General features: G+C 32.0%; 1 protein-coding gene across 1 annotated transcript; it reads left to right on the top strand.

Annotated features, from left to right (window-relative positions):
• Positions 1 to 9,288: 9,288 nt before the first annotated feature.
• On the top strand, positions 9,289 to 12,750 carry LOC109186094 (cytochrome P450 734A1-like). The gene is made up of 5 exons (XM_019335997.1): positions 9,289 to 9,715; positions 10,434 to 10,657; positions 10,763 to 11,004; positions 11,099 to 11,528; positions 11,749 to 12,750. The coding sequence occupies exons 1-5, from the start codon at positions 9,430 to 9,432 to the stop codon at positions 12,220 to 12,222; spliced, it is 1,656 nt and encodes a 551-aa protein (XP_019191542.1). The 5' UTR covers positions 9,289 to 9,429; the 3' UTR covers positions 12,223 to 12,750.
• Positions 12,751 to 17,139: the final 4,389 nt, after the last annotated feature.

The raw sequence follows: 17,139 nt of genomic DNA, 5'->3' as shown, positions 1-17,139 counted from the left end.
ATAAGAGTCTAAGAGAGTTAGGCCTATAATGGGTAAAAAAAATGGCGGTCAAATTTTTTAATCAAATGAATGACTCAGATTGATCAGATTTTAATTTTTCCTTAAGATTTCCTAATTTATCCTTAATGAATGATTATCCGTTAACTTTTCCGTTATATATTATCTTTTCTGTTAATTTCTGTTAGTTCACCGTTAACTTACTTATTGATTTCAATAAAAATGGTCTTAGGTTCGAACCTCATCTCAATCAAAGTTGACATAATTAGTACTCTATTTTACTATTATTAAATTAATAAATAATAATTTAGTAGCTACAACAAAAAATAATACATATGCATTTCTTTAATTTATAATTATGTGTCTACAATAATGTCTTTATTAAAAAAAATAATAATAATTCATTATCAATAAATTAAATAAGAGAATAATTTCATTAGTTATATTGTATTTATTTTTCTCCAATATAAAAATTCTTTACATTCAAATTAATCAATTGATTATATTCGCTACATTGTCCCTACAATGTCTTTATTAAAAAAAATTATTCATTATCAATAAATTAATTAAGAGAAATAATTTTATTAGTTATATTGTCTTTATATTTCTCCAATGTAAAAATTTTTTACATTCAAATTCATCAATTGATTATATTCACTACATTGTCTATTATCTTTTTTGTGCACTATTTTTTAATTAAATATCAAAGTTATAATACAAAATAATGCTATATATTTATTTACCAAGTATTTTATTAATACCATGAAAAAATTAAAAAAATATAATTAATAAAGTAAATCATATTAACTACTTGAGGAATTTGTTGACAAAGAGAGTATTCAAATCGCACAACAAATTGAAGTGAGAACTACCTCGCAATGTCTTTGTTTGATAATCAACAGTTAGCGGTTAGCGTTAGCATATTAGCGAATTTGACCAACGAATTATATCAACGGTTGGTAAAAAGATATTTGAAAAAATTAGCTGTTTAGATTAACATGTAAAATGACCTAAGGGTATACATATAATAATAATAATAATAATAATAATAATAATAATAATTGTTTTAAAATATATATATATATATATATATATATAATTAAGCCAATCCTGTTAACTACTTGGGGGATTTATTGACAAAAAGAGTATCCAAATCACACAACAAATTGAAGTGGAAAACTATCTCACAATGTCCTTGTTTGACAATTAGCAGTTAGCTCTTCAATATTAGTATATATTTAATATTTTATGTCCTAAGTTTTATTTGCTCTCCCTTATGTCCCGTATTTGGTTTCAATCATACCTATACAATTATTTTATTGACAATTATAATCAATCTTGACTATATTATCTTTGCCTATTTAAATACGCAAATTTAACATTCAATTATCTATGCATGAACAATTCCAATATAATCTTGCATTGATATACTTTAAAGTACTTATTAAAAAAAAAAAAAAACATTGGGCATTATCCCAATCGCGCAATGCGCGTAAAAAAAAACTAGTAAATAAATAAAGTTGTGTCTTCACTACAGCTTTATGCGTAGTGGTAAACGGATCTTGACAATATTTGAAAGATGGGCTTGGAGAGTCAAGTCCAACATCCTACTATCGAAATGTGGTATTGATGCCTACTATGTAAGTATAAGAAAATAAAGTTGCGCATTTCGTGATAAATACTTAGTCCTAACAAAAGATCTCTGACATTGACTCCATCAACGTGACGACCCGATTCCATATCAAATTACTCAAAATTCAATACGATTGAGTACCAAGCTAAGAAGTCCTAACACACAAAGAAACAATAAATTAAAAGAAGTACTATAACGTAATTGCTTCTGAGGATGAATACAGATAACTAATTTTATTTTTGTTCCTAATAAAAGCTCCGTGTGTATGCGAACATTTCTATATTAAATGATGAAGAAATTGGTACAATTATTTGTACTTTGTGTGAATATGTTATGTATTTGATTTCTTGACGGATGAAATTTGTTTAGCAAGGAAGGCATCCATATATGCATGCAATTTTACCAATTTCAAAATCAAATAATATTAGGCCTAGTTTGACACCTCAAGAAATAGTCAAACTCTTTGGCTAAGTAAAGGCGGCTAGCCTTCCCTTCCCTTCCATTCCATTCCTGAGACATATACTGCACCCTCAATCATTATGGTATACATACTAACATAAGACTACCAAAATTAAACTACAAAAATCAAAGGTCTGCATATATATATATATATATATATATATATATATATATATATATATATATATATATATATATATATATATATATATTCTTTTGTTCAACTCCTTGTGGGGTCATCATATATTTGTTGGTTAAATAGTCAATAACACATTTCTTTCTGAATCTTTCATTCATATTCTCATTCTTCATTCCATTTGTTCAATATTGTGATTTTTCATTTGTTCCCTTTTGCCTTGAGGGTTGATAATAGACTTTTAAGAGTTCCACTTTATGGAATGATTTTTCTTTTCTCTTGACTATTGCACATACATACATATATATAATGTTGATTTAGCATTCAAATTCCTAGTCTAAATTCGGATAATAAGCTCAAATCATGCCATATTAATTGTACATATATGACAATGTGATTGAGGTTTATGAGCTAGCTTATTTGGTGACCATTGTCACATTAGTAGATGATTTGTGATTGCATAATTAGTTTCAGATCTGTACAGTTGCCAATTGTACATATAAATAGAAATGTTATAAGTCAGTGTTTCTATTTAAAAAAATAAAATGAAAAAAAAAAAAAAAAACTAAACGCATGAGTTTTGGGGTCTGGCCATAGGTTTCCGCGACAACTAGAATCATACAAGACTAATATTGTTCATATTAGATAAATATTTTTTGAGTTGAACTACTCTAGCTCGAAAATTCAATTTTTAGAAAATTTATTGTATATGGAATTATTATTATTATTATTATTATTATTATTATTATTATTATTATTATTATTATTATTATTATTATTGAAAAAGTCATGGGGTCAATTTGACTCCGCGTATATGAAATAAAAGATAGAAAACATTAATGGTATATATATTACCACCAAAATAGAAAGGTAGAGATCTAAGTTTGAATGTCATTCTTTTTGGATTTGGTGTTAGTTGTTCAACTCGGACGTCACACTTGAAATGAAAATAATAAATACAAGAAAAATTCATAAATGGATGGCTATATTGAAGTCACAAAATAAAGGCAGATATAGGCAGGTGTATGTGAAGAAGACTTTGGACGAGTAATATGATAATGAAGTAAAAACAAGAAAAATAATTAACTATTTTTTAGTTGTAAGAATTGACATTATTAGTATATAATTGCCTTTGGACTATTTCATACATAAAATGTCACTTTCTTGACATAGTTAAGGTAGTTTTTCTTGCAATGTTTTTTTCTTTGTCATTTGTTCAACTAATGCGTGGTATGCGTGGTGAGTTTTAGGTATGGAAATCCTTCCAATTTCAAACAATTAGGTCATTAGAAGCAAGCCAAGGATTCACTTAAAAAATTATTTGTAAAAATAAAGAATTCAAAATAAAATTAGTCGCAATTGAAGAAGAGACGAAAGAAATTTTGAGAATAGGTGGGGTTGGCTACTATCGCTTTCTTCCTTCCTTCAATTTCTTCAATTCCTTTCTTTTTTCTCAATAAGATACATAATATTTCGTATATTGTAACAATTCCTTATACATCTCGAACATCACGTACTCTTTCCAACTAATTCAAGAGATTACTATCATTTTTGTTGAGTATATATAATACATAAACGTAAACGTGCAATTGAAATATCATATTAGACTTTTAGTTAAAACAAAATTCATTTTTCAACTTGATCATTAAAAAGTAATCAGCTCACACGCGTGATTAACATTATAGTACATATTACGCATTTAATTTGGACTTAATAATATGTATTATATATATATATATATATATATATATATATATATAACATCAATTCCGAACTATAGAATAATTAACGAGTTGAAATGACCCTTCAACTAATTTGGTTCAATTTTTTTTTTTATTTTTTAAAAATGGTTTAACAAAATAATAATTAGAATAATTAAGAACAATTGGGAAGACTCCAAAAGCATCATTTCGATTGAAATTGATATATCCAGAATAAATAGTGGATATAATTTTCTATCATATCATAATTTATCAAAAGAGACTCCTAACTAACAATCACTTGGTCAAATTCTCCGTGACTCAACTTGCAATATTATTAATTAATTACTCCTTATATTTTTTTTCTTAACCAGTGAGCTAAAATCACACACTAAAACTAATTATATTTTGATAGAAAAGTGAAATACTCGTTTATGAGTTTTAAGATAACTGATAATTAGAATTTGGAAAATATTATTTCTATAATAGCTCGCATTATTAAATATGTGGTTGTGAGAAGTATTTTAATTTTTAATTTGATAACTATTTATAAATTTAATTTTGTTGTGATTTAATTAGAGTGGAATGGTGTACCAGGACTATGTGGTCTAATGGTACCCGGGTTGGATTTCCATTTGGAAGATTATGAGTTTGAGCCTCAATGGAGGTGTTATTGGTTCTTTGTGTTTTAGTAGGTTGAGAAAGTATATGAACAGATACTACAATGTAATAGAGCCAGCAACTTTCAAAAAAAAGAGTGGAATGGTGTTATACAAAACTTCAAATGGCATTAATCCTTAGAATTTCTTGGCATTAATCCTTAGAATTTCTTTTGCTGGCTGACTATTGAGAATTTGAAAAATTAATTAAATTATACCTTCAAAAAAATTAATTAAATCATTGTAGTTTTGTGATGTACGAAAGAATACAACTCATTGGAAAACAACAGAGAGAGAGAGAGAGAGATGGGAAATGGTGACAGCAGTGATCACTAACGTCAAATTACTGTTGCAATAAATAAAATATTCTTTAAATTTTTTTATTAAAAAAAAAAAAGTAAAAGGAAGAAAGAATGCCCGGTGTCAATAGAAAATTTTGGCCGCTAATTATGTAATGTATTTCACACTAAATCTAAATCAACAAAAACCTTTTTCTCGTGTTGCTTTAGAGGGAGCTATGAGTTTGAATCAGTTAAAATAGGAAGAATGAGATCAAAATAGTGAGAATTACTCCAAAAACTATAATTAATAGTGAATGCATAATTTTATTTTATTGTTTCATATTTGCGTTCTTAGTCCAACGGTAACAGTTATTACCATGTTTTGATAGTTGGATGTCGAATTTGGTCATCTAAGTCTTTGCCTAACAATAATATCCTTATTAAAATTGATTTTTTTTGTGTGTGTTGTTGTTTTTTTTTTTTTTGAAACGTAAAGGAATAGTGTGTGTGTGTGTGTTTTGTGTGTGTGTGCGTTGTTAATCTTGTTATTTTTGGACTTGGTATATACTCTGTGAATTTTTTATTGACTTGAAAGAATTAGAAATTACAAAATCAACTCTCACATCATACACCTTACTAAATAAACCTAGAAAACTCTCAGTATCAAATTCCACCTTGTACATTAAAATACAAATGTTTTGTTTTTAATTGATGAGAGAAACTCGACCCGCTAATCTTGCATTGTGATCTTAATTAGTCGGCAAAGGACCACAAGAAAGTCAATAGCATGTTTATGTTAGGAGCTGACTTATAACCTTGTGGTTACTGAGTCAACAATCTGATTAACTTTAACAAAATTGTTGGACTAAAAAAATATGTTCGTAAATAAATAATAACTAAAGAAAATGACACTTTTGACCCATGAATTGTTTCGTTGTATGTTTAGAAATTTGATCTCTGTAAATTAATTTAAACAAATTTAGTCTCTTAATTGTTCATAACGTTGCACTTTTATATTATATAATTATCAAACTCTATTGACATATGATTTTTTTTGGATCATTTAGAATCAATATTTCCGGTTAAAAATGACGTTCACATGGAGAGAATAAAACTCTAACAATGGATATTGATTCTAAATGACAAAAGTAACATCTTAACAAAAGAGTTTGCTAATGGAGTTTGATAATAATATATTATATAATACCACCCGTGGCGGATCCATAACTTTTTGTCAGTGGGGACGAAATCATTAAAACAAAAGGGATAGTTTGAAAAACAATGAAACACTTAAAAGATATAGTCATACATATTGTTAGGTATAAGTGAAAAATAAAACACATCAAAACTTTATAAAAATATTCATAACAAAATATGAAACATAATTAATTTGATAAAATAATTCAAATAGAAAACCCATTATAAATTACACATCTCATTATTAATATTTAAAAAATTATATTTATATATCCATACAGATTCTGCTGAAAGCCAAAAAAGAGTCATGGTGAACAATTGGAGATACGACCCCCTGGCCATTCCTAAGGTCAAGCACGGCTTTGCCAACTACTCCAAGCAATTCATTGTGTATATTTATTCGTTTTTATATACATATATCTAAAACGTGTACTATATATGCATACATATATACATACAAGGGCTATATATGGGATGGGAGTGGGGTGAGTGGGGGCAGCTGCCCCCATGCTAGGTCCGCCCATGAATACCACGGACAGAAAGAAACTTAATAAATAATTAAATGATTAAATCCCTTAAAAATGATTAAATATGTTTAAATCAATTAACATGAATCAAAATTTTAAAAGTAGAACAATTCAAAGGCAAAAAATATTGTTTCCTAATAACTACCATACACACCTATAAAAACAAATTGTTCGGAAAAAACACGCACAATGCGTTGCAAAATGTGGTAAAATGGAGACATTTTTGTCAAATATAATATAAAGTCAAAATAATTAACGTGTAGAAATTAATAAACGTTACTATTTTTTTCCTTGTTTTTTTAAAGTATTTAATAGTTCTAATCTAGAAATTCAAAATTATACACTCAAAATTAATACTATTACACCAACACCCCCAAATCTTCATGGTCCATTCTTCTTCCGCCATGTTTTTCTTTGAATGTAAATTTTGGGGTGGGGGTGGGGGGAGGGGGGGGGGCATTATAGTTTGAAATTTTGATAACATGTGACAGCATGCTTAATAAAAACAGCAAATTTACACCTCATGCCTGTCTGTTTCTTTCTAGTAATGCCTCATTTGATGCTTGTGACTGCAACATCATATCCACGCAACTTATTAATAATAATAATATAATAAATTACATTAAATTATACAATAATAGGCATTTTTCCCATCACTAATTTTTTTTTTTTATACGGTGAAGAGTATACTTATGTTTAAATATAATTGTTTATTAACTCTAAAATCTTACTTTGTTGACAATTTTTTTTTTTTTAAATCAGTACCACCGATAAATGGATAAGAATTTGAGTCTTGTTGATATAAGTTTGTTGTGATTTTTTGTACGTGGAGTTGTTAGATAAGTATTTTAAATTTTTAGTAAGTCTTTATAATAATAATAACAACAATACTATGGAAAATTCTTTTGTGTCTCCTACTAAAATTGGAAAGGACATAATTTTATTTTATTTTTGTGACGAGGGAAATTTACAGTCATTATCTAGAGGTGTGCACTGAGTAAATCTCACTTTGTGACTCTAGCCAACAAAGGACCACAATGAGTTAAATTAGCCTAGGTTACCCATATATAGCTGACCGGTTCAAACCAAGAAAGTCAATAAGCCGACAAAGGATCACAATGAGTTAAATCAGCCTAGGTTATCCATATATAGCTGACCGATTCAAACTAAGAAAGCCAATAAGCCGCTCCCACCGCGAGTCAAATTTGCATCCTTGTGGTTAACCAACTAACGGTTCGACCAACTTGGCAGAGGTCGCTCCCAAAAGGATTAAACATTTTGGTCATATCGATCAAGCAATAAAAAGGAGGAAAAAAAGTTATAGTTTTATATGAAATTGTTCTTCTTTTTTTTTTTTTTTTTTTTAGTCATGACAATATTGAAGATAGTAGCAAAGAAGTTTACTATAATTATGACAACATTGAAGATATATAGTAGCAAAGAAGTGCTTTACTATAATAATTAAGAATAATTCTGAGTAAATGTATAAGCTAAGCTACATACCTCTCAATTAATTATATCCCACTTTCAATTTCTCAATCACCTCAAGCACATATAATTGATTGTTGAAATTTTTTGTCACATTTTTCTACCACCACCAATTTTTGTCCAAAATTCTAAAATATATTTTAATTTTTGTCCATTTTTAGATAGATCAAAAGTATTAGATAGTATCCGATCCGCCAATTTTCCAAGCAGTGTCACATGAAAATTCACACTTTCATATTGCATGATTTCTAAATCCTTGAATTCAAACTTATATGTTCTTTCTTGAACAAAGAAAAGTATAAATTTACTAATACCATCACTTTCAATGTTGTTAGGATTCGTTGAAATTGGTATGTAGACATGTGATGAGTGATTCTTCTTTTTAAAATTTCAAGAAATTATTCAAAACTATAAGAATTTTACAATGTTAAAAACACACCTTAGTACTTACTAATACAAGAAAATATTATGATATTTTTATAAATAAATATTATTCTATTTACAAATTTGATATCTCTTTCTCTCACACACACATAGAGGTGTACACTATACAATGAAATTTTCCTTTAAAGCTTTTGACAAATTTTACGAGTAACTTAATAATATAACGTTTAAAAAATGCTATTCTTGAAGAAAATTATTTTAGTTACTTTCCTGCCCTGAAGAAGATATTTAGTATTAAGTAGGCAGTATTTGGAAGAAGAGACTAAGGTTCGAACTTCGGCGGCGGCAATGTGAAGATTATATTCAAAATGGACAGATCTCTTATTCGCATAGGCATTTGGTCCTGTCTATTGAGTCATTGTGATTTAAATATTCTTAAATACTTTGTCGGGCTGGGGTGTGAGGATCCTTGAGGTTAGAGATTCAACCTTTTGGGAGAAGATATTTAATATTAATATATTAGAGAAATTGTATTTATTGTGTGTCAAAAAAAAAAAAACATAACTCAATAATGCACTGTGCACAAGGCAACTAGGTATTTTTATACTTGTAAGAAAAGACAAGGGTAGCATTGTCTTTAAAAAGCGTATATACACACATACATCATATATCATGATGATGATGATAAATATATGAGCAATTAGAAGGTGATAATACAAATAATAATTTTTAAAAAACAAAAATAATATTTCATTTATTCGTTGACCCTTATAATTCCCAATGGCGGCCCCTACGCCGCTGGCCTTGCCAAACAATCTCTCTCTCTTTCTCTCTCTCTGTACTCTTTCCCCTCTCTCTCTCTCTCTCTTACATACTTCATTCTTTGGTATTAAAAAGAGAACAAACTCAGAAAGGGGCACAGCAAACATAACACAAAACACAAAGAAAGAAAGAAAGAGAAAAGAAAAATGGAAGAAGAGAAGAAGGTGTGGGAGAACATGAAGGTTCTCTGCATTTCTGCAGTGGTGTGTTTGTTTGTGCTTCGAGGGATGGCGTATCTGTGGTGGAGGCCGAGGAAGATGGAGCACCACTTTGCCAAACAAGGCATAAGAGGCCCTCCTTACCGCTTCTTCATCGGCAATGCTAAGGAGATTGTGAGCCTAATGGTGAAAGCCTCCTCTCACCCCATGACTTATTGCCACAACATTCTCCCTAGAGTCCTCCCTTTCTACCATCATTGGAAGAAAATCTACGGTGAGCCACCATGTTTTTGTGTTCTTTTTCTCTTCTTCTCAAAAGCCACCAACTTTCACTGTTACGTTGCAGAAACTATGGAGTTTGATCGGTTTCTGGGCCTTTTTTAAAAAAATTTTTAATTTTGGGTTTGGGAATGGAGAATCTGAGGTTGAATTGATGAGAGCTGAGTATAGTATAGTACTTTATGGTAATGATGATTTCAAGATTCTTAACATCTTTTAAAAGCTGACTTCTTCCCAATCCTATACTACCTTTCAACTTGTGATGATAAACTTGAGTGTTAGTTTCAGTCTGCTCCATCTATCCCTTTCTCTTTTGCCCAGATTTTTGGGTTAATTCATTCTCAGATTAATGTTAGCTGTGGTCTGAAGACATGGTGACAACGTTTGTTTGTGGTCCAAAAACTGTAACAATATAATGGGATAGATAGTAGTTTCTATGGCTCCTTTCAACTTTTCATCCAAAGAGCTTATGATTGAATCCTTGAAACCTTTTTTTCTTTTTCTTTGATGATGAAGTCTGTTTCCGTTTGTTAGTGCCATAGTTTTGAGTTGTCTTCTTCTTAACCTTCTTGTTTTGCCCCCCGCCCCACAATTGTAGGGCCCCTGCCCTATCCATCATATCATTCTTCTTTTTTTTTTTTTTGGATTGTAAATTAGTAGTTAATTATTATTATTATTATATAATTAATGAAAGAAAGTTCCATTATATTCAGGTGCAACATTTCTAGTGTGGTTCGGGCCGACGGCGCGTTTGGCGGTTGCTGATCCAGACCTGATTAGAGAAATCTTCACATCAAAATCAGAATTCTACGAGAAAAATGAGGCGCACCCTTTGATCAGACAGCTTGAAGGCGACGGGCTTTTGAGCCTCAAGGGTGAGAAATGGGCACTCCACAGAAAAATCATCACCCCTACTTTCCACATGGAGAATCTCAAGGTAAATTAAACACTCTGTTACTGTTACTGGATTATGGATGGGGGAAATTAAATGAAATTTTGACTCAAAATTTGATCTTTTTTCTTGAAATTAAATCTATCTCAGATGTTGATACCAGTGGCCGCCGGCAAAGTGGTTGAAATGTTGGAGAAATGGTCAAAGGAGGTTGGAGATGGAGAGGTGGAAATTGAAGTCTCGGAATGGTTCCAAACCTTGACAGAAGACATTGTTGCCCAGACAGCTTTCGGCCATAGCTATGAAGATGGCAAAGCCATTTTTAGGCTTCAAGCTCAACAAATGGTTCTCGCCAGTGAAGCCTTCCAGAAAGTTTTCATCCCCGGCTACAGGTTAATTTCTTCTTCTTCTTGATTATAGCCCCAGATTAATTATATATTCATTACTATAATTAACTCTTTTTAAAAAATTTTGGGTGAAATGAAGATTTCTGCCCACGAAAAGGAACATAAAATCTTGGAAATTGGAGAAGGAGATAAAGAAATCATTAATGAAGGTTATCGAAGAAAGGAGAGGGAATTGGGGGAAGGAGAATCTTGAGAGCGGGCCCAAGGATTTGCTGGGACTCATGATCCAAGCCAGCATGAAGGAAGCTTCCAAGAAGGGAGGGGGCGAGGTGAGCTATTCGCCGTCGCCGTCGCCGTCACCGGCGTCGACGATCACCGTCAACGACATTGCGGAGGAGTGCAAGACGTTCTTCTTCGCCGGGGAGCAAACGACGTCCAACCTGCTGACGTGGACGACGGTGCTGCTGGCGATGCACCCACACTGGCAGGACCAAGCACGTGAGGAGGTGCTCAAGGTGTGCGGACCACGTGACATACCCTCCAAAGATGATATTGTCAAGCTTAAGATGGTAGGCCTTCCTCATTTACTCTCACCTTTTTAGTGTGATCAAGACAAAAATATATATTCATCTTTTTGTCTTCTACTTTCCACCTTAATTACCCCCTCTCATATTAATTTGGAAATCATTAATTGTTGTTTAGCAAGTACTAATGTTTGTTTTTTTTCTCCCAAAGGAGGGCAATTTTGTCATTTCAACTAATTTTTTGTTTTTTGTTTTGGTGGCACAGTTGAGCATGATTCTGAATGAGTCCTTACGTCTCTACCCTCCGATCGTCGCCACCATCCGTCGGGCAAAGGCTGACGTGGAGCTCGGAGGATGCAAGATCCCGCGTGGGACTGAGCTACTCATACCCATCCTAGCCGTTCATCATGATCAAGCCATATGGGGCAATGACGTCAACGAGTTCAACCCGGCCCGATTCTCAGAAGGGGTGGCCCGCGCAGCCAAGCATCCCGTGGCTTACATTCCTTTCGGGCTGGGCGTTCGTCAGTGCATCGGACAAAACCTCGCAATCCTTCAAACGAAGCTTACGTTGGCGATCATGCTCCAACGCTTCTCCATCCGGTTGTCGCCGCGTTATAAACACGCTCCGACGGTGTTGATGCTTCTGCACCCACAATTCGGGGCTCCCCTCATATTTCAACGCTTACCCGAACATGAACCCGAAACCACAACCATGCAAGATCAAGGGTCCTGGTAGCGCAAAATACCTAAACTACCCCTATCCTTCCGTTGTGTGAGTGCATATATGCTTAGCTTCTCAAATGACCCACCAAGAAAACAAAAAAGAAAAGAAAAAGGAGGAAAAAAATGTTTATTAGAAGCATAAGTTGTAGGAAATTAGGATATAAAATCGGTGTGATTCCTTAATTGCCCTTTGCCCAATGGCCAATTGCTAATAGAATGACTGACCCAAAAGTAGAGGCATGCTCTGTGTTTTGCCAAAGAGTTTGGATTTTCAGCATGCTAGCTACCTCCCCTGGCTAGCGTCTTTTAGTCTTTTAGGATTTTTTTAAAATCTTTTTTTTTTTTTTTTGGTTTAACTTGGTGACCCAATCAGCTCCGATCCCCATCATCATCATCATCCCTTATGTGTATGTAATGTATATGTGAAGTAGTCCTAACACAGTTTTGTTATATTACCATATATACCCCCTTCATGATTGTGAAATATGGTAGGTTTGTGTTGGATGGAATTGACACTCTTTCTAATTTCTATACATTTTTTAGATTTTAATTTTAATTTCTCCTCTCTTTTGAGCAATTTCGTTAAGATGACAGCAAAAAAATTAAAGTACCAAAGAATGATTTTCAGAGCTCTATGAAGTGGACTTGCCAATAGGCCATAGCTCGAAAACAGAGATGCAAAATTGGGCATTGAATCACGCTTCGCACCCACCCCTTGCCTCAACACTTGTCACCATACGTTTGCCTCGATGTTGGACCAAATATCTTCACTCTGTGTGTGTATATATATATATATATATAGTGGGCATATTCAGATGAGAATCATGCTTCCAGTGAGAATTGTAAATATTTATCACGCGTAACAATTATAAATACAGTTGTTGATATGTAGATGTGTACTCAAAATTGAAATTTCATAATTGTAATGCTGATACGTAAAGGTGCATTACATGGTTACATATTAGCAATTGAATAGTTAACTGTTACGAGATGTATTTCAAATTTGAAATATTTATCAAAATGTAACTACATTTTTTCCTTATTTTATGGCCCTTTGATCAACCAGGATTGCCAGACAGATTTAGTCCGCAGTTTTTACATGGCTAAAATGTTCTCATTTGATCCTTTCTCCAATATATATATGAGGGGGTTCAATGAGAACAAACTTTCACCGAAAAGTGAGGACTGATCTAATCCACCTATTTTGGTATATCAACAATTGGTGGCGGGTGAAAAATAAGGGGAAAAGGGGTGGGGTTAGCTTTATAAATATTACAAATTTGAATAAAATTGATCATATATTTTTGTTACTAAAACCATCAATCATTGATGAACATGACGAGCGTCTATCATCTGTCCTAGCAGGATCTATTGAGAACCACGTACTGCTCTTATGCTCTTGTGTGATCGTGCAGATTGCACATTTAGGCATTACATATTTCATAATTAGGCATTGCAAGATGTACAATTAATACATTATGCTTATTTTGTTATACACTTGTAACTTTTTCTAATTTTACATTTCTTATATCTTCTAAGATGAATTGAAACTCAAATCAAAATCGCCTTACTTAGATAAAGAATAATATGAATATTATGAAAACTTAGTGATAAATAAAATACAGTATTTTAGTAGTTTATGTTGGAAGGATGTCTCCACCGCACTACAACATTCAACATTGCATATATATGTATGTACATATATTGGAAGACATAAAATGTATAAGAAAGGTGAAAAAGGATTAATGTATGAATTAGAGAGCATTCTTGGAAGCTGAGGTTGTCCTAACAAGGCAGTACAAGGGGGAAGGTGCTTAGAAATTATTGTTAAATTCATAGATTATGGTGCCTACTATACACACAATTAACAAGAAGATCATAAATAAATAAATATATAAAAGAGAAAGCTAATAAGGCAAATTAAAGAAGAATTGCAATGCCCAAGAAATGAGATGTTCTTTTGAAGCAAATAAATTTATTTAAAGGTGGTTTTGAATCTAAGCATGCAAATGCAAATAATTAATACCCTTTTTAAAAATGCATTCTCCTTTATGGGGTTTGGCAACTGTGAGTTAATTTAACAGTAATCTGGTAGTATGTAGTGAACATTAAAGAGAAGAAAGTTCCCTTTTTGTGTATTGCTTTTTGGGAGCTTCTCAAATCTCTCATTCTTCAATTCTTGGAATTGGATGGTCCCCCTGCCTAACCCTCCAAAGCATGCATGTGCTAATTCACTCATCACCCTTCTCTTAATCTTTCACCCCCACCCCCAAACCTTTTCTTTTCTTGGGCTTATGTTAAAAGAATCAAAGCATGCCATCCATCATGTGAATCCTTGCATAATTATTACATTTTTAGAGGTGAAAACAACAACATATCATACACTATTTTTGTATTTATCAGCTACTCATTATTGATTGTTGCACCACATATGTTTCATTAGTTGAAACTGTATTGCATTGTGCATTTATGAGTTAATTTCATTCTTCCAAGGTTGAACCCCAACCTTAAGGGCCCACACACTCTGACCTGTGCGCACAAGGAGCCCCCTCACTTTGAGAGGTAGCTCCCACACTGTTACTGGTGAGATTCGATCCCTGATCATTCTTTCAACTTTTCACCTCTATGACTAGTTGAGCTGCCTATGCGGGTTTTATGAGTTAATTTCATATTTAGCCATTTGACGATAATAATTATTTCTAATTTTACTCATTGACTTTTAAAGTTACTAAATTTAGTCTTTAAGTATTGAATCATTTATAATTGCAATCCACTGGTAGCGCAGCTACGCCTTGTGTGAATAGTTAAGTTGACATTGAGGGTTGAAAAGTCATGACCATTATATTGCGCTAATTGTTTCTCAAAACGGTGAATAAAGCCTTAATTTTCTTATTCCAGCATTCATAATTTTACCCTCAATTTTAACTGTTCACACAATGAAAAGCTTACCGTCGATTACAATTGGAAATAATTCAATAATCAATTATTAAATTTAGTAACTTTAAAAGTCAATGACTAAAATTGAAAATAAGTGATATTCACATGATTAAATTCAAAATTAAATCTAAAGAAAATTATACAATTGAGTTAATTTCACTTCTGATTCATCACATATATCAGTAATTTCAAATCTAATTAGTTCAGCACTTTTAATCTTCGACTCCAAGTATACTAGGGAATAATATTTTTTATTATACTACCATCCTCGTACGGAAGATTAAAAGTGAATTTCACTCTAAATTAAAGTAAAGTCTAAACATATACCAATTTTCAAATAGAATACTATATTCATTTCAACAAATTAAAGATTGGTTTAATGCATCATATACTTAAAACTTACTAAACCCAATTAACTATATATCTCACCATTAATTATCTTTCCATCCAATCCAACAATGACCTTTAGTTTTCTTGATGAGGCACCACTGGGATTCAAGTAGTTTAAGTATTTAGTAATCGTCTATAAATGTGTCCCATTCACTTATTTAACTAAATGTCCACGAGTTTAGCTCAATAGTTCAATAGACAGTATTTGGGAGAAGATACTAATGTTCAAATTTCGGCAGCGGCAGTGTGGAGATTATGTTCAATCGCGCATCGACATTTGGCGATGTCTGTTGAGTCACTGAGTCACCGTGATTTATATCCTTCCAAATAGTCTGTCGGACCCTGTGCGTACGACAGAAACTAACAGAAAAGTTGTTTAGACAATTCATAATTTATCTCCTTCAGTAACTCGAGAAACCTAATAGATTAAAAAAAAATCGGAAGAGAAATAAAATAAATATATTCCAATGTTTAAAAAAAAAAAAAAAAATTATAACCAGTCCTTGTGGTAGTACATGCAGAAACATAGTGTATGTGACACAGCGTGTACTGGTAGCTTTTTATTCTTCCTTATCACGTCGCTAATCTCGAATTACGTGCCACAAGAATCATAGCCACCTGATTATTAATCAGTAGTGTACAGTTACATTATTTTTCTGTTTCCGTTAATAATTGTACTTTGCCCACAACTACAATTAAGTGTCTCACCAAGCTCTTATTGGCATTACATTACATCTGTACTTAATTACATAAGACAAAAATAAAAATAAAAATACAACAAATTAATCTTATTCGTACGTACTAAATCAATAAGATAAAACACGTTTTGCTCTCTAACAAAAATGTTGTGTCGCCTTTCAAGTCAACTTTTAATTTACGTTACGCGCAATGAATGAATGATTAATTAAGCATTAATACTTATTGATTTGTTTAATAACGTACGTGCCTTTTATTGATTAGCGTCAATGAATACAATAATCGAGCCTATAATATTTTTTTTTTTAATCACAAGGTGTCTTGAGCAGGCTCTAATTGTAAACTCGTACCATACTCAGATTAATTCTCATTCACACAGAGTCGTCTCAATTAAGAGACAAAGTACGGTCAGATTGATTAATTTTACATACAATAAGAGATTTGTACTCTCAACCTCTCTTAAGCAATGAGAGTACACGGTAAATAACGTCAACTAAGCTGGTTATCGTAGCCTATAATATTAATTAATAATAATTGTTAATTGTTAATGTTAACATCGGTGCTACAACATTGTGCTTTGTAATATGCACGCTTCTAGATATCAGTTAGAGAGGGATATGTCCCCCGCCACATTGCTACACGACAAACTCAACATTCTAAACTACACTTAACCATGTTCTTCCATAATTACTCTTAATTTATTAATTGGGTAATTATTGGAATATCATATGTATAAAAAAATAAATTGAATTTTAAAAATAGAAAATGATATATATTTCGCGGGGGGGGGGGGGGGTGGTGTTGGGTTAGAATACCCAAATCAGCTCATTCTAAGAACAAAGCCTTCCTTGAGGAAGTCCAAGCACATCTCAGGCAATGGCTGATGATATATAGAAAATGATATATA

Source organism: Ipomoea nil, unplaced genomic scaffold (assembly GCF_001879475.1).
Source record: "Ipomoea nil cultivar Tokyo-kokei standard unplaced genomic scaffold, Asagao_1.1 scaffold1407, whole genome shotgun sequence".
Lineage (NCBI taxonomy): Eukaryota > Viridiplantae > Streptophyta > Magnoliopsida > Solanales > Convolvulaceae > Ipomoea > Ipomoea nil.
This window is presented reverse-complemented; position numbering and strand designations above follow the sequence as displayed.